Source organism: Oryza glaberrima, chromosome 4, assembly GCF_000147395.1.
Source record: "Oryza glaberrima chromosome 4, OglaRS2, whole genome shotgun sequence".
NCBI lineage: Eukaryota > Viridiplantae > Streptophyta > Magnoliopsida > Poales > Poaceae > Oryza > Oryza glaberrima.
In genome coordinates this window covers 22,484,894-22,507,518 of record NC_068329.1, presented here as the reverse complement: position 1 = coordinate 22,507,518, position 22,625 = coordinate 22,484,894, and the positions used below count along the sequence as shown (strand labels likewise).

The 22,625-nt window shown below is 50.9% G+C and overlaps 4 protein-coding genes, 2 non-coding genes and 1 pseudogene across 7 annotated transcripts; 6 read left to right on the top strand and 1 right to left on the bottom strand.

The window, feature by feature from the left end:
• Nucleotides 1-306: 306 nt before the first annotated feature.
• On the top strand, nt 307-377 carry TRNAG-GCC (transfer RNA glycine (anticodon GCC)). Its single transcript has one exon. It is a non-coding gene; the product is annotated as a tRNA-Gly (tRNA).
• A 1,544-nt stretch (nt 378-1,921) lies between these two features.
• LOC127769938 (inositol transporter 4-like) lies at nt 1,922-5,718 on the top strand. 2 transcript variants are annotated; one of them, XM_052295598.1, is made up of 7 exons: nt 1,922-2,261; nt 2,985-3,192; nt 3,423-3,493; nt 3,624-3,959; nt 4,047-4,154; nt 4,350-4,952; nt 5,036-5,718. In XM_052295598.1, exons 2-7 carry the CDS (start codon nt 3,060-3,062, stop codon nt 5,528-5,530), a joined length of 1,746 nt encoding a protein of 581 aa, XP_052151558.1. In that variant the 5' UTR covers nt 1,922-2,261; nt 2,985-3,059; the 3' UTR covers nt 5,531-5,718. The 2 variants fall into 2 exon arrangements, with proteins under 2 accessions (XP_052151558.1, XP_052151559.1); XM_052295599.1 differs by having other exon boundaries at nt 1,922-2,703.
• A 2,358-nt stretch (nt 5,719-8,076) lies between these two features.
• Nucleotides 8,077-10,023, top strand: LOC127771360 (peroxygenase). Its single transcript, XM_052297252.1, has 6 exons — nt 8,077-8,474; nt 8,576-8,725; nt 8,977-9,062; nt 9,166-9,260; nt 9,369-9,494; nt 9,632-10,023. Exons 1-6 carry the CDS (start codon nt 8,351-8,353, stop codon nt 9,783-9,785), a joined length of 735 nt encoding a protein of 244 aa, XP_052153212.1. The 5' UTR covers nt 8,077-8,350; the 3' UTR covers nt 9,786-10,023.
• Nucleotides 10,024-10,758: 735 nt separating this feature from the next.
• Nucleotides 10,759-11,771, bottom strand: LOC127770882 (uncharacterized; annotated as a pseudogene).
• A 5,283-nt stretch (nt 11,772-17,054) lies between these two features.
• LOC127771806 (peroxygenase-like) lies at nt 17,055-18,678 on the top strand. Its single transcript, XM_052297743.1, has 6 exons — nt 17,055-17,406; nt 17,521-17,676; nt 17,782-17,867; nt 17,948-18,042; nt 18,123-18,248; nt 18,360-18,678. Exons 1-6 carry the CDS (start codon nt 17,163-17,165, stop codon nt 18,508-18,510), a joined length of 858 nt encoding a protein of 285 aa, XP_052153703.1. The 5' UTR covers nt 17,055-17,162; the 3' UTR covers nt 18,511-18,678.
• A 456-nt stretch (nt 18,679-19,134) lies between these two features.
• On the top strand, nt 19,135-19,208 carry TRNAI-AAU (transfer RNA isoleucine (anticodon AAU)). Its single transcript has one exon. It is a non-coding gene; the product is annotated as a tRNA-Ile (tRNA).
• A 460-nt stretch (nt 19,209-19,668) lies between these two features.
• On the top strand, nt 19,669-22,311 carry LOC127769796 (uncharacterized). Its single transcript, XM_052295433.1, has 4 exons — nt 19,669-19,984; nt 20,411-20,639; nt 21,006-21,158; nt 21,468-22,311. The coding sequence occupies exons 1-4, from the start codon at nt 19,736-19,738 to the stop codon at nt 22,139-22,141; spliced, it is 1,305 nt and encodes a 434-aa protein (XP_052151393.1). The 5' UTR covers nt 19,669-19,735; the 3' UTR covers nt 22,142-22,311.
• Nucleotides 22,312-22,625: the final 314 nt, after the last annotated feature.

Here is a 22,625-nt window from a genome sequence, read left to right as displayed (position 1 = left end):
ATGACCTATCTTAGAGTGCAAATGATGTTCCGGTGTGAAGGCAATGTGGAAGCTCACTGCACCTCCCAAGTTGCATTAATCTGGGGCGGATCTCGTTGATACGCTCCTTCGAAACGCATGAAATTTTTAGAAAATTTTACAGTCACCAGTTAAATTCCTTCAAAATTCCCATGAATTTCCTCCAAACCGTATAGGCCCTGAATGCATCCAAACGTACGTTGATCATTCCGATGAGAGTAATGGCCCCGGTTTTCAGGATTTATTGATAAGTTCAATAAAATTCTTCTTCAAAAAAGGACATCAAGCGCACCAGTGGTCTAGTGGTAGAATAGTACCCTGCCACGGTACAGACCCGGGTTCGATTCCCGGCTGGTGCATTTTTTTTTCTCGCTGTAAACGATCCCACATTTTTACACGGAATAAGTCTACTTTTTCTATTTCATCTGCTCTCTTGCTTATAAACGGTTTGGTCCAACTGACACTCATAAGATCCACATGTCACTGAGAAGAAAATAATAGCTTCACAAATTAGTTGTCCTAATATCCGTTTTCTTTTTATTCACCCTTTTATGTCCCCCCTCTCTCCCGTTCTCTCCCTCTCTAGGCGGCGGTTGTGAAGGTGAGCGAAAATGGCTTCGGCAAAAGGGAGAGGAGCACTGAGGAGTGGGGAGGGAGGGGCAGGAGAGTAGTAGGAGGAAGGATTGGAACCACACGTGTAGTCCGCGAGGTCCTCCCCACGTGCGTAGCTGGGCAATGAGCTTATCCTCCCACGCGTGCTGGAGCTAGTCAAGTCCTCCCCACGTGTGCGGTCGCCGACGAGCTTCTCCTCCCGCACGCACTAGAGCTGGCCAAGTCCCCAGAAGCCCACGCCTTGCAGCCAGCCGACGAGTTTCTCCCCCGCGTGCCGCCCATCTTAATGTAACGCCTCTTGGTGATGACACCATGGAGACAAGCCCAGCAGCAGAGAGGGATGTCATGGCAGTGATCGTGTCCTCCCGCCCGTTTGTCCCTCCCCTGCCTCGCGCTCGTGTGACTCCACGTTCTCTTCCCCAAAACCTCGCCACTGTTACCCCAACAATGCTAACCGGTGTCACCGAGAGAGGGGAGGAAAAAGAAAAGGAGATTAAGATGACTGGCATGTGGGACTGTTAATTTTTTATTTTTCTTCACTAACATGTGGGTCTCATAAGTGCCACAGAGGACGAAATCACTTTTGAAACCACCGAGGAGTCAATTTACACCGGTTTTTGAAGATGTGGGAGGTGTTATACCAGTTCTACGATTGAGACTTGAGAAAGACGATTCATCTAGGGTCAGGGTCAGGAGATGAGGGAGACAAATATACTTATTCCTTTTTAGCGCAACCTGATAGTGTCTCATATGGGTCCTAGCACCGCCTTTCGTACTCTTAGCAGATGATTGATTGCTTACTAACTTTTCCAAACTACACTTTAAGTAAGACATGCCTGACATAGAATATGCTAGCCATGATTTAGCCAAAGTTAACTAAAAATGCAAGTCTATGATGTGGGGCCATACGAAGAAATAGTATGGTTAGCCATAGTTATAACACCAATCAAATAAATACTGTAAAACTAATACAAGTCTATAACATGTGGGACACTGGGACCATATATAAAGGAAAATATAACTTATATCATCAACCAAATAAATAGCTACGGAATTGTGACACTGACAAGTTACGGCATATGCAACCAAACTTCCCTTTAATCGCGCGTCGCACCACCCGCTCCCCAACAAAATTGCTCTCCAATAAAATGGGACTGCGCGCTCTTACAGATAGCCCGGTCAAAAAGGCAAGCGCTCCGGCCGCACGCACGTACGGGGCGCAGGGGTCGCGGGATCAAGAATCCGGCGAGTCAAAGGGATCGAGCAGTTACAGTTATCACCACGACTCGATTCGGCGATTCCGCGAGGGCCACCGCGCGCGTCGGTCTCTCTATCTATCGGATATACTCACACTGGCAATCGGCAAAGCGTCACTCGAGCGTGCGCGTGCCAGCCTAAGCCCCCGCATTGAATTGCCACGCCACGCGCGGGTGGACGGGAAGGGAGGGGAGCGTCCTCAGTAAAATCGCCCGGCTGCCGCGGCGCGCCTGCCACTTTGCTCGTCGTCCGTGGTGGAGGCGCGGTGGGGTGGGGAAGGAGTGTGTTTCGTGTGCTGTGCTGGGCTCGCGCGGCTCTCGTCCCGGGCTCCCGGCAGCCTGTGGTTTCTCTCCCCGTTTCTGTTTCTCGGTGAGGTGAAGTTTTCCGTCTCAGCACACTGCCAGTTCTTCTTCTTGTTCTTCCTACTCGTGGCGCCGCGGCGTCCTCACGGATCGCAAGGTCGGGAATTATCTGGGGTTCTCGGGGTTTGTGGCTCCTTTCCGGTGAAAGGATTCTTTTTTAGCGGGAGATCGGTTGAGTCGGTTTCTTCTGTAGATCTTATCGTTGAGATTTCGTTGTTTATGTTAGGCGAGTCGGGGTGAGACTTATCCGCGTTCCTCCCTGCGATGAAACACGCGATTTTGGATTGTCGTGACGTTTAGGGATTGTGGTTTTAAGGCTGTTCTTCCGTTGTAAATGTTGGTTGCGCCATCCTATAAAAGAAAGGGACTCCTGTCGAGAAACACAACATGCTTCTTCTGTCCTGAAGGTTTGGAAAGGCACATTCTGAGGAGATTTTTCTGTCCTACATCGTAGGTATCGAGATTCATCTCTATCTTCCCTGATTTTATAATCGATTGATGCCGCTCACAGTTTTATATGATGTGATCCAAACAAGTATAGCAATGATGATGTTTGAAACAGTGAACCATCATTCGTATTATGAAACTTCTGTTACTGAACAGAATAAATAGTTTGCTGGGTTTCTTAATCTATGGCACTTCTTCGTTGTTGCGATTCATAGTATTATTATAGGTCCTACATTGACAAATCTTCTATTTAATTCTGTAGCATTTTAATTCTGTGTAATAATACAGGACAATTTATGTTTCATTCCTGCGTGACCAATCTAATCTGAACCTACGTTGGGTGCGCAAAAGCCCTTGAATGCAATGGAAGGGGGTGCAACTCTAGCTGATAAGGCTGAATTTAAGGAATGTCTGCGGCTGACCTGGAGCCAGCCTTACATTCTTCAGCTTGTTTTCTCTGCCGGCATCGGTGGTCTTCTTTTCGGATATGATACAGGTACTGTTACATGGCATAGGCTACAACAAAAATAATTTACTGAATTTTGTCAAAGTTCAAGTTTTGCTATTATGTCCTTTTCAATTGTCCATTTATTTACTTTTTAAGTATCTCTGTAGTCTATTAAGTATCATAATGTTGTTTATGTTTCCAAACATTTAGCTCCACTTTGGAAATGCAACACAGATGACAAATTTCGATTCTTTTTAATTAATCTACTGTTTTGCTAGGTGTCATATCTGGAGCACTTCTGTATATTCGAGATGATTTTACTGCGGTCGAAAAGAGCACTGTACTTAGGGTACATTTGGCTTCTCCTGATTCTCACTTTGATTTAACTTTTCACTTTCCGTAGTACTACTGCTTTTCTTCAGAATACAGCATTCCGTGTTGACAAAATCTGATGGGATTTGCCCTGATCTGAAATGCAGGAAACGATAGTGAGTATGGCTGTAGCTGGAGCCATAGTTGGAGCAGGATTTGGTGGCTGGATGAACGACAAGTTTGGAAGGAAGCCTTCCATCTTGATCGCCGATTCCCTGTTCCTCGCAGGTGCCTTGATCATGGCCCTTGCCCCAACACCGTTTGTCATCATTATTGGGAGGATCTTTGTTGGTCTTGGGGTTGGAATGGCTTCCATGACAGCACCTTTGTACATTTCTGAAGCCTCTCCAGCTAGAATCAGAGGTGCACTTGTGAGCACAAATGGACTTCTTATTACCGGAGGGCAGTTCATGGCATACCTCATTAATCTGGCCTTCACTAAGGTTACTCACCTGTGTACACTGAAAGCTCGTGCTGTACCATGTCTTTTTCAAGGTGCAGCAGTAATCATATCTCAATGACTCTGTCAGGTAAAGGGAACATGGAGGTGGATGCTTGGCATTGCAGGTCTTCCTGCTTTTATTCAGTTCATATTGATGTGTATGCTACCTGAATCACCAAGGTGGCTATACAGACAGGTCAGTATTTATGTACAGATGCTTTGCTTAAAGAAAAAAAAAATGTACATACGTGTTTAGTTCATTGTTACATGGAAACGTAGATGCACAAGGGAAGTACATTGTTACATATGCACAAATCACAAGTAAATTTTGTAGCAAATTTGACTCTGTCAAGCTAAAAGATTGTGCTGGAAATTACTGAATTCTGCACAGGATAGGAAAGAGGAGGCTGAAGCCATATTAAGGAAGATTTACCCCGCGGCTGAGGTTGAAGAAGAGATCGATTCGATGCGCCGATCAATTGAACATGAGAAACAACTGGAGGGCTCCATCGGCGAGCAGAGTCTGGTTGGCAAGCTGACGAAGGCACTGAGCAGCAAGGTCGTCCGCCGTGGGCTCATGGCCGGCGTCATCGCGCAGGTCGCCCAGCAGTTCGTCGGCATCAACACCGTCATGTACTACAGCCCGACGATCGTCCAGCTGGCCGGCTTCGCGTCGAACAACACGGCCATGGCGCTGTCCCTCATCACCTCGGGCCTCAACGCCATCGGGTCCATCGTCAGCATGTTCTTCGTGGACAGGGCCGGCCGCCGTCGCCTGATGATCATCAGCCTCGTCGGCATCGTCCTGTGGCTCGCCGTGCTCGGCGGCACGTTCCTCGGCGCCGCGCACCACGCGCCGCCGGTCAGCGACCTGGAGACGCGGGTGTTCGCCAACCAGACGTGCCCGGAGTACAGCCCGAGCGCCCGCTGGAACTGCATGAACTGCCTCAAGGCCCAGTCCACCTGCGGCTTCTGCGCCCACGGAGGAAACAAGGTACTAACATTCTTGTCTCTTGATGTTGTTCTTGCTGTTCTTGCCATTGATATGAGACGTGAGCTTTCTGGACGATCGAGCAGCTCCTCCCCGGCGCGTGCCTGGCGGCGGGCGAAGCGTCGCGGCGGACGTGCCACGCGGGGAACCGGGAGTTCTACACGGAAGGGTGCCCCAACAACTTCGGGTGGCTGGCGCTGGTGGCGCTCGGCGCGTACATCGTCTCCTACTCCCCGGGCATGGGCACCGTGCCATGGATCGTCAACTCGGAGATCTACCCGCTGCGGTTCAGGGGCGTCTGCGGCGGCATCGCGGCGGTGGCCAACTGGGTGTCCAACCTCATCGTCACGCAGACGTTCCTGAGCCTCACCAAGGCGCTGGGCACGTCGGCCACCTTCTTCCTCTTCTGCGCCGTCTCCTTCTTCGCGCTCGTCGTCGTCTTCTTCACCGTGCCGGAGACCAAGGGACTGCAGTTCGAGGAGGTGGAGAAGATGCTCGGGGAGAAGGACTACAAGCCGTGGAAGAGATACCGCCCCGACGTGTCGTCCAAAGGGCGCGACATCGGCCTCTCTGTTCCATGAAAGGAAGAAGAACAGTGTTTGGTTTCAAGTTATTTGGGTTTTAACTAGCAATAATCTGTACTCAGTTTACATGTAGAGTGGCCGTTGCCAATAGAAATTAATCAGTTGTTTCATTGTGTGACACATTTTAGAGCCTTTTCCCCTGTGCTTAGAACGTTTGATGATTTTTATATAAGTAAATTGCGTCTTGGTCACCTTTTTCTTATCGAAATTTGACCACTTTTATCTTATATTTTTTACTTTCGACTAGGCTTTTCTCTTTTTATTTTTGGTGTTTTGGATCACCCTAACTCTTTTATCTAACCACATATAACATTTCTCGGATAAAGATGTGAGTTGTACGTAAATAGATAAAATATTCGGTATGAGGATGCTAATGTGCTTGAGGATGTTGATAACTAATTCTGTTTAGATGGCCTATAGTACAAAAATAATAACAATAGCTAATTCAAAGTGAAAAGAATGCAAATGATTGAAAGTACAATTCACTCTTTTTTACTTTATGTTTCAGCATTCGGTTTGTGCTGATAAAAGGTTCACGTAGGAATTGGGCCGCTTTTGTGTGAGTTTGGTACATTTGGCAGTGGGAAAAAGTACACCGAAGGTCCCTCAACTTGTCATAGTGATATGAAAACGTCCTCGAACCGCAAACCAGATATGTTGGGTCCTTTAACTACATAAAACCGGACAACCGAGGTCCTTTGGTGGTTTTAACTCCGGTTTTGGTCTACGTGGCTGCTGAGTCAGCGTGGGACCCACGTGGGCCCCATGTCAGGTCTCCACGTCACCCTCTCTTTCCCCTCTTATCTCCCTTCCTCCTCTCTCTCTCGCGTGCACGTGGAACACCGGGAACCTTCTGCCGCGCCGCCCACAGGAAGAACGGGAACGCGAGCGGCGGCGCCGGTGGCGGGCGAGTGCTGAGGACCTCGGCGACGAGCTTGGGAGCCACACGACGGAGCTTGGAGAGGTCCGCGACGACGGGCGGGCCCCAACGCTGGTGGCGGCGGAACGCGTCGAGGAGGAACCGCGCGAGCGGGGAGAGGCGGCTGGCGGCCGCGGTGGCGGAAGGCGAAGGCGGGGAGGAGGAGGAGGAGGAGGAGGAGGGGGAGGCCGCGACGGCCTCGGTTGGGAGGAGTAGGCGGTGGCGCGGAGGTCGGCGAAGACGCCGCCTCGGTTGGGAGGAGGCGGTCGTGGCGCGGTGGCCGTCACCCCCGACGGGTCGCTCACCGCCTCGCTCTCCCACCCGTCCCGCCTCCATCCGCTCCTGCTCCGCCTCTCCGCGCTGCCCCCGCACGCGCTCCGCCTCCGGATTGACGAGGACTACTCGTCCAACACGCCGCCGCTTCCAGGTTCCCGACGTGGCGACGAGGCGGCGCGTCCGGCCGCTGAGAAGGAAGAAGCGCAGTGGCGGCGCTCGGCTCCTCGCTGTCGCCTCCCCGGTCCCATCTTTGGCCGCCGTGGAGCCGGCCACAGCGGCCGCCACCGCCGCAGCCGGCCGTCGTCGCGGCGCCGCCCTCCTCCTCTTCCGCCTCGCCCCGCCGAGCTCCGGGCCAGCCACCGCCCTTCACCGCCGGAGTCGCGACCACCGTCGCCTCGCCGGCTCGCCGAGGAAGAGAGAGTGTCATACTGACATGTAGGTCCCACGCTGACTCAGCTGCCACGTAAAACAAAACCGGGGTCAAAAACCGTCGAGGAATCTATTTTAATCAGTTTTGTATAGTTAAGGGACCATATATATCTGGAGGACGATTTTGTATCCGGATGACTAGTTGAGGTACCTTCGGTGTACGTTTTCCTTTGGCAGTGGTGGCCATTTGAGAAAATCTTATTCACCCGCCGCCAAAACTCAATTGACAGCCCAGTTGCTTTGCCTCCCCGAAACAACTCGCACTTAACTTGGACCACGCGCTGCAAAGCCTGCAAGGCTGCAACGCATCGTGCCGTGGTTCCCATCTTTCTCCCAACGCCAAGGGGCGAAATGTAGAAAAAACGTGAAGCCGAGCATTTCTTTTTGCGCCTGGCATATCCCTCGCGCGACTAACGCCAGAACCCGCGGCGTCGTGGCACAAACACCTACACGGCTACACCTCATGAGTCATGATGATCCGTGGGTTCGTTAGGCAGAGCGCGCGTTGCCTCCGGTAGGCTTTGTAGCCAAAGTTGTCACGGTGCGGCAGCACACGCTGGTTAACGTATCGCGATCCAAGAAAGCAAAGCACGGTTTTCTCCGGTGCTTTCCGCATCAAGCGCGCACACGCGACGCGACGGTTCCTGTAGTTTCCGCATCGACCACATCCTCGCGACGTCGCGTCGCGCAAGCTAGCCGGCCGATAACTCTGGTGCGGTCCCCGCATCACTACTGCTAGTTTCACGCATGTGGCAAAATGGTAGAGACGGCCACCGTTTTCTCCTTTCGCTTTGCGTCCGCGATCCGATCGATCGATAACGACGTGACACGTGCACATATCCCCCATCCGTCAATCCAATCCGATGCGTCTCCCGTTCATACTTCATACATCGACGAAGCACGGAAGAGAGAACGGGAGAGCTCCAGGTGTGCGCACACCGCTAACACAGCTAGCGACACACGCCAGCTCTCACGTACTTTGCGTGTTCACCCCAGGCACACTGGCTCGCCTCCATGCTGCAACTCAAGCTAGCCTGCACGCTGCACCGTCGTCGTCCATGCTGCTCTCTCCTCGCGTATAAGAACAGGGGCGCTGCTGGGCCGGGCGTTTGCAATTTTGCAAAGCGAGAATTCCACACAGGTTACACCAGTATATACGCATCTTGCTAAACCGACTACTGATCGAGATCGCTATGGCGGAGGAGGCGGCTAGCAAGGCAGCGCCGACCGATGCGCTGTCGTCCGTGGCGGCGGAGGCGCCGGTGACGAGAGAACGGCCGGTCCGAGCGGACTTGGAAGTGCAGATTCCGAAGCCCTGTGAGTATCTGTTTGCCTCGATGAGATCGGTTACAGCTTTAGTTTTGTCTGTCGATCTAGTTCTAGTTCTGAATTCGGCTGAACAACGATTCTGATAGCAGATTTGGCCCGAGCTCTGGTTGCTCCGGACGTGTACCATCCTGAAGGAACCGAGGGGCGTGACCACCGGCAGATGAGTGTGCTGCAGCAGCATGTGGCTTTCTTCGACCTGGATGGCGACGGTATCGTTTATCCATGGGAAACTTATGGAGGTACATACTACAAAACATATAGCTCCATTGTTGCTGCGGAAAAAAAAAATAAACGGCTATTATTGTTCAGCCGAATAAAATATTTGTATATATCGGAAGATCATTCAGCCCGATAGAATCATATTCTACAGTATTCATACGTCTCTTTTGTTGTCACGGCGGTATCTCCGTTTCACCTTCACAATATTAGTCCGAACATTACTTGTTGAGGGGTACAAAATGTTTGATGAAAAGGTGTAAAAATTACACAGGACTACGGGAATTGGGCTTCAACGTGATTGTTTCGTTCTTTTTGGCGATAGCCATAAACGTTGGTCTAAGCTACCCAACTCTGCCAGTAAGTCCAAAAGTAACTTTTTTTTTGGGGTTTCTACCAAGAAGATGCCAAGATGGTATACATTTCTCTGCACTAGACATTGAAAATTTGATCGACCGTGCAGAGCTGGATACCATCTCTCCTGTTCCCTATACACATAAAAAACATCCACAGGGCTAAGCACGGCAGCGATAGCTCGACGTACGACAACGAGGGAAGGTAAACCATCGTCGACCCATTGCACACTGCTAGTTGTTGTAGACTTGTAATAATCCAGTACTTACACGGTGACATTTCATTGCCTTTTTTGTCCTGAAACTACGAAAGGTTTATGCCGGTCAATTTCGAGAGCATCTTCAGCAAGAACGCCCGCACGGCGCCGGACAAGCTCACGTTCGGCGATATCTGGCGGATGACCGAAGGCCAAAGGGTGGCGCTCGACTTGCTTGGGAGGTGAGAACAGCTGATCAACACTCCTATATATGCAGCAACGATACTTACCTAGCGATTTCTTTGCCGTTCGTTCTCTGAATGCTTCCTACCTCTGCATGCTGAATTGCTGGTGTAAATACATGCATGTGTGCGTTCAGGATCGCGAGTAAGGGGGAGTGGATATTGCTCTACGTGCTTGCGAAAGATGAGGAAGGATTCCTCAGGAAGGAGGCTGTTCGCCGCTGCTTCGATGGGAGCCTATTCGAGTCGATTGCCCAGCAGAGAAGGGAGGCACATGAGAAGCAGAAGTAGCCTCCTAATTTCATCGTCCCGGGACCTGGGATGTGCTTGATTGCTTGTGTGTGTTGTTGTGTGGACTATAGCTATAGCCACATCATGTTTGTCCATCTGAAAAAACAATGGAAATAAGGTTTACCGGTTGGAACATACATTATGTACTATCCATGTGATTATTGAAATGTGTCTGTAACCTGAAAGTGTGATTGACATATAAAATTCTGTGATTGAAGTAAAGGTAAGCATTACTAAATGTGTATTTTGATTAGTACTCCCTCCACCGGATGATAGAAGAGAGTATGCTCCCTTTTTTTTCAAAAGTGAGAAAGTGGAAAAAGGACAAAGCATAGTATAAAGGGGAAATTGCGAAATCCTCCCAATAAATCACTTGAAACTTGATATTTCATCTCATGTATCAATTTGTTGTAAATGCCCACGTATTATTCAGTTTGCAACAGAACTAAGTAGGTGTATAGGCATTTGCAACAAAAATGATTTATGAGGTAAAATATCAAACTTCAAGTAACTTATGGGTATAAAATGTAATGGTTGAAGAATAAATTAGTACAAAAGCTGGTAGGGAAATATTCTAGTAGAAAATATCGTGGGTGGGGAATAAAAGTACAAAAGATGATATATGCAATGAATAAATTATCTCGGGAATATATAATCCGTTAATTATGAGATAAAATTAAAGGATATAATCCTTTATATTTTAATACGGATGAGTGTCATGTAAGTCTAGCGCGTTATATTCACTAATTTTGTATAATTATTATTTCCTTAAAAATTGAAAGAAAATGGGATGTCCCCTACCTTGGCATGTAACTCTGTATATTATATATCTCATATTTCTACCCAGAGTTCTTCTCTCTTGTTCGGTTAATTTTTCTCAATAGTTTTGAGAGGGATTAAAAAAAACAATTCCACGTTTATTAAATTCCATCCAACTTAATCCAACCAACCTATCTATTGGGACTAATCTGCCTTAACGAGGCATCGATGGGACCATGGGCTGCAAAATGCACACCTGAACGGTTGGACCAAGAATTTCCTTAGCCTGCCATATTTGGAAAAAGTACACCGAAGGTCCCTCAACTTGCCATCGAGTTATAAAATCATCCTTGAACCGTAAAACCGGTTTCAACACACCCCTCAACTTACAAAACTAGTGTAAATTAGGTCCCTCGGCGGTTTTTGACTCCGGTTTTATCCGATGTGGCAGTTGACTCAGCGTGGGACCCACGTGGGCCCCACATGTTAGCCTCTTCATCCCCTCCCCTCTCCACCTCTCTTCCTCTCTCCTCTTATTTTCTCACTGGCAACCCAGTCGGTGGGTGGGGAGGAGGCCGGTGGGGAGGCGGGAGTCCGGTGGCGAGGCGGCGGCGACAGGCGACGACGCGACGGTGGTGGCGACAGGCGGCGATGACGCGGGAGCAAGAGGGCCTCCACCCACGCCACCGCCACTGCTGTCGCCGACGGCGCGGGTGCCAGATCCCGCTGTCATGGCTCCTTGTCGACCCCCGGCGCTGGCGGTAGAGACGACCGGTGGAGGCGGGTCGGCGTCGACAGGGAGTGGCACGGCGGAGGCTACCCAAGGTGATGGTGCGGTGGGCGAATATGGTCCTACTGATCAACAGGAACTCAGCGACGGCTAGACTCCAGCCACGACGTCGAGGCGGACTCGCCCCCGAGAGAAATCCGCCGCAGCTGCCGGCGCCCGTCCCCAGTCCGGTCGACCTCAATGTCCCTGGACCGTCAGCCGATACCCGGTGACCGCCTGGCCACCACTCTCGCCGGTCCCGCCGCCGACTCCTGCCGGTCTATCCCGTCTGCGCCGGCCTTGGCGTCCACCTCCGCTCGCGCTGCTCCAGGGAGAGGTCCGCCACCAATCTCCATCACCGCCCGTGGGATTCCGTCTCGCCACCGCAGCCTGGCGGGCTCGTGGCACCGCCGTCGCTTGAGCCACCACACCGCCGAACACCGGATCTCCTCCTCCATTGTCACACCCCAATCTGGCACCGCCGTACAACGGCACCTGATAGGAGCGTGTCGTAGGAAAAACGGCGCGAACCGCTTCCTACGAAACCGCGATCACAGTACCAGTCCCAGGACATAGCGCTGGTACCCACGGTGACAAATATGAATCATTGCAATTCTTAAATTAAATAGAGGACTTATTTACTTTAACTTAAGTTGCAGCTCAGGACAGCCCGAGAATACAACCGATGACGCGGACGAGTAAACACCAACAGCAACAGCAGCAGCGGAACCAACGAACTAACACCCAACACCATAGGCGACGACTGGGAACCAGGACGAAACCCTAATCTTCGCTTCACTTCATCTTCTCTTCAAGGCGGAGGAACTATATATATATATATATATATATATATATATATATATATATATATATATATATATATATATATATATATATATAGAGAGAGAGAGAGAGAGAGAGAGAGAGAGCAAGGGTGAGTACTTTCGTACTCAGCAAGCCATGGGAATTAAGTGTTTAATGCAGGCTTCAAGTGAAGGCTGTTGTTTTTGAAATTGATTTTATTTAAACTCCTTTTGAAACAACTAAGTGAGTGCTTCTCAAATGACACAGATGAGACAGTGCGTCTCGTCCAGTCTGAGTATGTGCAATGTATCAGTCTTTGAATTGATTCAAGGTTGGCACCCGGCAACAGCTTTCAAACGGCCACCCGAGCCTAACTGATCCCATCAGCCACATATTTTCCAAACATCGATCCCATTCCACAATAGCAATTTCACAAAACAGTAGTCAAACAAAACTACACTAGGAATCACTTCACATCCGCCCATGACCGTGGGCACGGCTGTTCGAATAGTTTGTTAACTTCTGCAGAGGGGGTACACTTTACCCACACGACATTACTAACCCGGATCACCCAGCCCGTGCAGAACGGCCACGTCTGGAGACCTTGAGGCTTTCATGACAAGGCATTTCGAAAGCCGACACAGGTTCATCATATGCCAACGAGAGGGGTCCCAGACCAACACCAGGTTAGGTCTCAGACCATACTGTGCCAGGAAACCCGGGGGTTCTCCCCGGCACCACCCCGTTGAATTCACATGTCTCTTGGCATCATGGCTCCCCTGATTAGCTAATTACTCAGCCAGGGGCGTCCCATTACACCCATGTGGTCGCACTTGTCTTATGTTCGGATGAAATTCCAAGGAAACGGTCCTTAGTGCAAGAGCGGGAAACCGTACTCCCGGTACATCCCCCGGTCTGCGATTTTGGAAATTCATTTAGTTCGCAAGCACCTACCCAGGTGTCGGGTTTTTCCAAGTCTTTTGTAAAACCCCAAGTTTTACCAATCGTTGGATATTTTAAATTTGAGGGAAGGTGTTCCGATGCGTGTGCCTGATGGCCCATGCATCGAAGCACAACAGCTGACAAAGGAGGTTTAAGTGTTCAATAATTCAAGGAGGGTAATTGCAGCAATTAGGATTTGGGGGCCGGCAGGCTATCTCTTAAGCCGCGGCCAAATTACTTATGTAAATCCTATTCATGCAATATTTGCGGAAAAGAAATACTTAGATTTAAATTATAGGTGCAAGATGTTCAAAGGTGACTTGCCTTGCTCAAGGTCTTCACTGAGCTTCACGAATCTTCGAGAAATCCACGATCGACGAAAATCCGGTAACCGCGACTATATGCAAACAATCGAAAACCTAACCAAAAGACCAAAAGAAAGACCCTATTTAGACTAATTAATAGTGCCATAGATCTCAATTTTACGGAATTATTGGAAGTTGAACGGGGGCAATTGGACGAACATATCGAGATATATGAATTTTGGAAGTTTAAGTGGAATTTCTGGGCGAAGGAAGATATTTGTGGAACAAGGGGAAATTGATTTATGAAATTTATAGAAATAATATTCTCAAGAATATTATTGACTGTCACTCACGTGCAGGATCAAGGGAAATGATTTATAGAATTTTGGAATAAGGAATTGATTTATAGAATAGGGGGAAAAGGATTTATTAAATCCCTTGGAAAAGAAAAGGAAAGAGGGATGTCATTTAGACTTCCTTTGGGCGGCTAGGGCGCGGCCTGAAGGCTATTGCGGCTCGGCCGAACCAAATGGGCCGGCGCGGGCGCGAGGAGGTGGCCCATTAGGGGCGCCCGGGAGAGAGGGAGCAGTCCGGTGGACCAAGTTCACCTCGCGGGGTCCCGGGTGGAGCCCGCATGGCGGCGGCCTGGTTCACGGTGAGGGAGGCGCACGCGGGGGCGGCGCTGGGGTTCGGGAGGGGGAGTGGTGCACGACGCGGTGCACGGAGGACTAGGAGACGACGGGCCCACGCGCAGCCTCACGGCTTGCGGTAGACCGCGCGCGCGAGCGGGGGACGGAGGGAGCGGCTGACTGGGGTCAGCTTGACCCGGTCCGGCCGAGCTGGCGCCGACGAGGCGCCTTCGTGGCAGCCACGCGGGCCGGCGGGTGGAGGAAGAAGGGGGAGGCCGAGATGGACGGCGGACGGCGGCGACATTCGCCGGGGCAACACACGGGGATTCAAGGGAGGGGGGAGGACACCGGAGTGATGGGAGGGATAAGAGGGAGCGAATCACCGGCCCGGATTCACCGGAGGGAGGCCGGCGGCGACGAATCGCGGTGGCGCATGCCGGCGGCGAGCAAAGAGGGGAAACGGCGGCAGTAGACGAGAGGTCGATTCAAGGCGGTGGGAGCACCCAAGGGAGTTGGGAAACCCGTTTCCGGCGCCGGATGGGATGGAGCGGCACCGTGGAGGGCTGGCGACGACGGCAGCCTCCGGGAGCAGGCGGTAATGGCTGCGAGGCCATGCCAGGCGGCGGCGGGGCTTGGGGCGGCTTCTACGAACTACCGGAAGGCTAGCCGAGCTACCACGTGAGCTAGGGAGGGAGAGGGCGAGTGAGGAAGGGGAACGGGAGGGAGGCACTACCGAGCCGGAACGGGCGCGGTGTCGAGCGGCCGACGGCGCGGGAGCGAGCTCTCCGTTCTCGGGCCGGGGATGAGGAAGGAGGAGGGTGCCCGGATTCCCGCGTCACGCGTCCTCGCACGCATCGGCCTCCCCGGTGCTTGGCAGTGGACGGCGACGGCGAGAGCAGAGGAAAGGCGACAATGGCGCGGTTGTGGCGACGAGAGAAACGAGAGAGATTGGGATGGGGAGGGGGACTCGGCTTGGGCTTTAAAGCACGGGGAAGGCGGTTTGGGGGAGGAACCGACCTTGGACGAGGCGGTCAAGGGGCGAGCTGGCGGGTGGTCACGCGCGCAGAGGAGGTGACGGTGGCGATGGAAGGGAAAAAGCAAAAAGGGGGAGGGAAAGGAGCTCGGTCCCTTGCCGGTTTGGGCGAGCAGAGGGAGGTGGGAGAGCATGCAAGAGAGGGGAGCCGAGGCCCTGCCTCCACGTCTTGGACGCACGCGCACAACGGCGCAGAGGTGGGGCGACGACAGAGTGGGCATGGGCAACTGCACGGCGCAGGCGGGCCAGGGCGGACGGCGACCGAGGGCGGTCGGCCACCACGACGAGAGCGCGCGCGGGAACGAGCGAAGGCGGTGGCGGTTTGAATCGGCGGAGCGCTGGCGGGGAGCGGCGAGAGGGAGAGAGACGAGAAGAGAGCGAGGAAGAAGAGAGGCGCTGCCTCTCTCTCGCTTGGCTGAGCAGGCACGTGCGGCGCACGTGAGAGGGAGGGAGAGGAAGGCTAGGAGGGGAGATGGGCCGAGGGAGGAAGAATCGGCCCAACGACCAAGAGGGAGGGAAAATAGACTTTTGCCGAGGAGATCGATTCCAAAGGGATTGAGATTTGGAATTTGAATTTCGAACTTGATATTTGGACTCATAGGAATATGGTGGAGTCAAGGAAGGGAGATCAAAGTGAAAACTCAATATTTTCGAATTGGTTTTGTATCTGGAGACCCGAAGAATTATTTGGGGAGGTTTCCAAAGAAAGAGGAAAAAGGAGGAATCTTGGAGGTTGAAGCTCAAGGCTGGGATATGTTTGGATTTACATCCTTGGAGTTGGGACAGGAATTCAAAGGTTGTTAGATAGACGGACGAACCGATGGATAACTTGTAGATAGATAGATAGATAGATAGATAGATAGATAGATAGATGGATAGATAGGTAGATAGATAGATGAACAGGTAGATAGATCGATAGACAGGGAGGGATTCAAGGTTGGGATTTGATATTCTCGGAATCGAGAGAAATATTGGCAAGGAATTTCAAGGACGGGATTGAATTTCGATGTTTGACTTTAGAAGATGAATCGGGATTGACATTTTAGAGGTGGAGGATTTTGATGGCGACGGGAGGGAACAACAATGGAGATTTGAATTGAGATCTTGGCACAACTTAGACTCTCACACAAATAACGAAATTTTCGCATATAGGATTTTGGCGAATTAGTTTTTAACATCTCACGAAAAGCGGAGCGTTACATCCATCTACTCCCTCCGCTGCCGACCGGGTCATGGTCCCCTGGCTATTCCCTACCATCGCCCGTCAACTCTCTCTCTCTGGTGCTTCTCTATGCGACAGGCAGGTAGAAAAAAAAAGGAGTGAGAGGCAGGGGTATGTGGACTTGGTCTACGGAGGCTATTCAATAAGGGGAGGGAAACAAGAGACCGACATGTGGGACCCATATGGGTTCCACGTTGAGTCAGCTGCCACATCAAATAAACCCGGAGTCAAAAACCGCTGAGAGAACTGGTTTGTACTGGTTTTATAAGTTGAGGGATGCGTTCTATTTGATTTTGTGGTTTAAGGATGATTTTGTAACTCGACGACAAGTTGAGAGACATTCGGTGTACTTTTTCCGCCATATTTCTCTTACTACATGATATGAGCTCGTTCATTAATTGGGCCCGGCCCATGGTTTAACCTTACCTGCAATGATGCAGACTTGCGATACAGAGCAACGTGCAAGTGCAACGAGGCAACGTCCCCTGCTTCTGTACCATCTGGGATTCTGGGTCGGCGTGACGGATGGGACAAGATTGCTACCCCACCTGTTGGCTTTCTGAGGCGTACCCCGAGGAGGCGTGATGCCGAAACCGAAACACGAAGACTCGCGACACGACGACGTACGCTCCCCTCTCTGTCCACCGAGCGACACGTTACGGCCGCGCGACTCTCCGAACGCCATGCACGCGCCCACGTCGCGCCACCGTGCCCTTCCCGGTGGACACGTCGCCACGCGCCCATCGCGACGTCCTATATATCCCCGCCGCGGCCGCGACGCTACCTCCTGCACCGCCGCTACACGTTGCAACTGCGACTAGTCGATCTCATCGATCTCTCAAAAGACTACGAGCTCTTCACAGGGAATCGAGTGTGTTTCGGTCGTTTGGGCCGCGCCAAGCGGAAGCGGAGGGATGCAGGGGACAACGACGACCAAGGCCGGGCGCAACGGCGACCGCGCCGGCACCGAAGCCCCGGGCGCGACGAGGGCGACTGACGGGAGGGGCGGCGCCGCCGTGGCAGCCCGCAAGGTCGGGGACATGCGCGGCGTGTCGGGCGTGGAGGCCAAGGACTCGCTGACCATCGTCGCGCTGCAGTCGCCGGTCACCGTCGAGCGCCCCGTCCGCGGCGACCTCGAGGAACACGTCCCCAAGCCATGTAAGCACAAATGCGAGATGCCTTCTCTAGTACACATCTTCTCCATGGTTCGAATACTTCAACAATAATACAATTAGCTGAAGATGCATGCGTCTCTCGTTGTTTGATGATCAGATCTTGCGAGAGCGCTGGCGGCGCCGGACATCTACCACCCAGACGGAACCACGACGGACGATCACGAGCACCACCACCTCAGCGTACTGCAGCAGCACGTCGCCTTCTTCGACCGCGACGACAACGGCATCATCTACCCATGGGAAACCTACGAAGGTACAGTATATATTTGACCCAAATGAGTTACTATACTAACATTCATTTGATCGCCATCTTGCAATCAAATGGCATGCATGATCGGTGCACTGACGGAACCTGCAGGGTGCCGTGCGCTTGGGTTCAACATGATCATGTCCTTCCTCATTGCTCTGGTCGTGAACGTGTCCATGAGCTACCCCACGCTGCCTGTGAGTGAGCTGATCGATCTTGGGTATAACTTGAGCGATAGCATCTCAAACTCCTTTTTTTTGAACTGTGATCATTGTAGGGCTGGCTGCCGTCCCCGTTCTTCCCGATCTACATCCACAACATCCACAGGAGTAAGCACGGGAGTGACTCTGGGACCTACGATAACGAGGGCCGGTAATCATACATCCTCTTCTGAATTTCGTCAGTCTCGCTGCTGCCCAGAATACTGATCCGAACATTTCGTGGGGGTGCAGGTTCATGCCGGTGAACTTCGAGAACATCTTCAGCAAGTACGCGCGCACGTCCCCTGACAGGCTCACCTACAGGGAGGTGTGGCAGATGACCGAGGGGAACCGCGAAGTGCTCGATCTCTTCGGATGGTAAGCCATCATCAGTCTTTTAACACACCAGATGTGTTCAAATAGACAATGCAGTACTCTCAATTGACAGATGATACTGAAATTGGTTTTGTTTTGTTGACGTGTGTGTAGGTTCGCGGCGAAGCTGGAGTGGACGATCCTGTACGTGCTGGCGAGGGACGAGGAAGGGTACCTGGCGAGGGAGGCCATCCGGCGCATGTACGACGGGAGCCTGTTCGAGTACGTGGCGATGCAGCGGGAGCAGCACGCTAAGATGTCCTAGATTAGCTTAGTTAGCTACTGGATCGGTCTGTGGGTGTGAGATCGAGCCTGTGACGCAGGGGACATGCAACGGTGCTCTGCCTGCCGGCTTAGGTCTGGTGTTCTCTCTGGGTGATAACAAAAGAACACCCAGATGCGTGTCGTGTCTGCTTGTAATTAACTTTGTATCTTGATGCAAGAGAAATAAGAATAACGTGTGGAGGATGCGATATGCGCGAATAATGTTTAGCTACTTGCACGGTTTTGCACTTCAATCGGATCAATCTTCTCCTGGTGCTGTGCTTGCGGCGCGCGATGGCTGCGGATTATGATCCTCTTCACTTCTGTACTTGGCGTGATTGGGCCGCGGACCGGTAGAGCGGTGGCTGGTTGCGTACATTGACTAGCGATCGGCTCTGCACCGAGCACCAAGGCCGACTATGCATCTAGCCAACGCACGCTCGCGCGTGTGCTTTGGTTAATTGTCACGTTGTTCGGTTACTAACGTGATCTATGAGAGCCAGAAATTTTGGCGTCGCAATGTTGCTCGTGCTCGGTTGTTAGCGTGTGGCCTGCGAGGTCGGGAAATCGAATCATGCGCAGTTAATGTTTCTTTTTAGTGTGTAGCTTATAAAATCTTCAACTCGGCCTATTAGCTCAGCTGGTTAGAGCGTCGTGCTAATAACGCGAAGGTCGCAGGTTCGAGACCTGCATGGGCCATTATTTATTTATTTTCTTTTCTGTTGGTAGTAAATCGTTTTCCTTTTTCTCTTTCTTAGTACATTTTACAAATTTCTGATTCTGAAACATTTTTATACTGTTGGTACATATTCAAATTTGTCAAACATTGTTTTCTTCTCTTTCATATCAGTACATTTTCAAATTTCTGAAACAATTTATTGAGTCCCAAAATTTCTATTGGTACATTTCAAATTTCTGAAACAATTTAAGATATTTATGCATTTTCTGCATGTAAAGACTTTTTTTTAGAGGACATGTAAAGACATTTGAATGTTGGTAGTTCCTACATATGGTAGCAATGGAATAGGGTTGGTGAGTGGACAAATGTCAAGCATCCATGTAGAGGTCCAGTTGAATCATTCTCAGCTTCCCAGGAGGATTGGGCCCTTGTACTTCGGGGGCTTTTGGGCCGTTTCCTGTGGGCTTCTCCTTGTGCGGGTCACCGGCTCTCGCCGCCGCCGTCAACAGGACACGCCCGCGCAATCAAGGGGGAGAGCGAGCACACTATGCTGCGGGCGGCGGCGTCGAGGTGCGCCCGCGGCGCCATTCGGCGGCTCTCATCGGCGGCATCCCCGGCTTCTGTCGCCGCGGGCGCTCGGCGCCAGCCTCCTCTGGACGAGGGGGACTGGTCCTACCACCGGGAGTGGTGGGGCGAGGACGAGGGCCCCGGCGAGGGGGCGCACACCGTCTTCCGCCGCCACTCCGAGCACGGCAACGGCGTCGTCTCCGTCTCCGCGTACCCCGCATCCCGCCCGGTAAACCTCGCCTCTGTTTTCCGGCTTGATCTGCTTCCTTGCTGGGGCCGGAGAAAGGAAAGGATTGAAAAACTTATGAAGCGGGGACAGGAACTCGTTAGCGAGACAGTACAGCCTCCGTTCCTCAAATGTTTGCAACTTAGGCCTCAGATTTCTCTGTAGAGATCGGGCTTTTGCAATCGTGCTGTTTTCAGTCAAAAGCTTGCTGTTTTGGTGTAGTTCCAGTTTCGGGCAAAGCGTTTAGGTCAATGGCAACACTTGTTCTCCTAATCTAGATGTGCCTATGGAGTATGGTCTATTCAGCAATCACTGTGGAAGCTCTACCGTTAATAAAGTTCTAGCTTGTTAGCCATGATTTAGCTTTTTATGATGAATTGATGATATCTGTTTTGCATTCATGTTGAGACTAACTGTTGTGCGGTTCAGGCCAGTGACGAGTGGACAGTAACAGAGAGATGGCTTCAAGAAAGGAACGCAAGAATATATCCAAATTCATTTGGTGCCAACCAGTTTAAGATACTAGGTTACCAGTGGCGAGTAATGCGGTTCAATGATCATACGCGGCAAAGTGTTGCCAAAGTAATGGCCTGCTACAGGTCTTCGGGTGACACGGGGATGTACTTGATGCAGCAACCACATTGTTTGGCTGTTCCTTGTGAGTTCACTTCAATCTTTTGACGAAATATTGATGACCATAATAGGTCAGTGTTAGGTTTTACTTCACGGTATCATTTATATCTGTTAATCCACAACACAGAAAAATCCATTCATATGCACAACACAAATACACAGTGTACACATACTTCGTGGTAGTCAAATGATATCAGTAAAATGATTCCCCTGATTATTTATTTGCTACAAGATTGCAAGTGCAAGTTACTTAGATGTCATTATCATCATAATATGGTTGCCTGCACATGCATCAAAGTCTTCAATGATAAAGTAAAGCAATTGGGTTGACTTCTGCATTTTATCTTTTGCTTCCGTACCATATTACACATCTGACAGAAGGTATTTACAGATGTTAAGAGTATGGTATCAGCAGGGTTGACAGCACTACCTTGTTGTTCTTATGATCTCCATCAAGCAGTTTCTGGACAGAACAATATGAAAATTCTTTGTATTGGCCATGGTGGTGGCAGCTTACCATTGGTTTTGGCTAGAAAATTCAGAGGTAAATATAGTCATTAGCCTCAAGAATGCTCATTCCCTAGCTAGTACACCACATATGAAAATTTCAGTTTTCCGATACTTTGCTTCCTGCAGTCTGTAGTCAAGCTACACCTAACTTGTTTAACTGCAAAATTGCCAACTTCTATTAGTTCATAAAAAGCGTATTCCTTTCACAAAACTGCTTGAATTCAGATTGTTGATACTCAGTGGTTTTGTCCTGCCAGATTTTCTTAATTTGCTGGAGTCTAAACTTCAAATTCTGTAGCTTTGCACTTGATACATATGTTTGATCATATATCGACTCTTTCAGGTGCTGTTGTTCATATTGTGGAAATTGATCCAGTTGTTGCTTCAGCTTCAATTGATTCTATGGGTTTCCCCTCATTACCTGTGAAAGGGTTACCACCGGAGCCCACGAAGCCTGCCAATGGCAATGAGCTGTTGTGGGGAGGCATCCATGACCGGCTTTTCCTCCATATCGCGGACGCTGAAGATTTCGTCGCAAACGACAGCAATGTATACGATTTGGTCTTCATCGATGCGTATGACGGCGACGACATATTTCCTCGCAAGCTCTGGGACGCAGAGGGAACATTCCTCAAGAACCTTGAGATGAAAGTCCACCCTGTCCATGGCACCGTGGTGGTGAACCTACACTCTGACTCGGAGCTATCTGTTGCTGGTGTGGAGAAAACCTCCTCTGTGGATAGCATTCTTCCGCTGGGCAAACATGTCTCCCAGGTCTGCAGGGCGTACAAGCAGCATTTCGGGCTAGCCTTCACAGCGGCCGTCCCTTGGCTCTGCAACATCACCCTCGTCGCCTGCCGTGACAGGGCCATAGCAAGCGGTGCACGGCTTGGGCTTAGCCGTAGGGACTTTGTTCTTGGCAAGCTCCTGTCGAAATCGAACATGGTCGAGCACGCGCTGGACCTGCCGTTCCCTTGTCTGCAGTACATCAAGAATGGTTTCACGCTAGTCGATTGATGAATGCACTAGTAGGATCATTATTTTCCCTTTTTTTTTTCTTTTCTCTCGCCAGCGTAGCTAGCCTTCTCATTTTCTTTCTGGTGTCGTTTTTGTATGACGATTTGTGTCAAGTAATCCTTTTGCTCCAAAGCTTGTGCGGTGCATTTGCTGCTTACACGGCATTTTGACTATGCGTGTAGTACTCATATATATTATGCCTTTTGACTTGCGGCCACGGAGTCAGGGCCGTGCACGTGGAGGTAGGCTAAACCGGAGGCCACGGTGATCGTTCAGCTGCATGTCCATGCCCACGAGGTTCTCGCGGTCACCAAGCCAATCCAACGACTCAACGAGATAAGATCTCGGCCAAGTGGCCCAAAAATCTAGCGGCTTCTCCGAAAGAAAGGCTAAGCAACTGCACACTAGCAAGGGCTGTATGCTCGTCGTTGAAAACGAGAGGTCAAGCCAGAGTCACGAGATCCGTGAGATATGTATACATGAA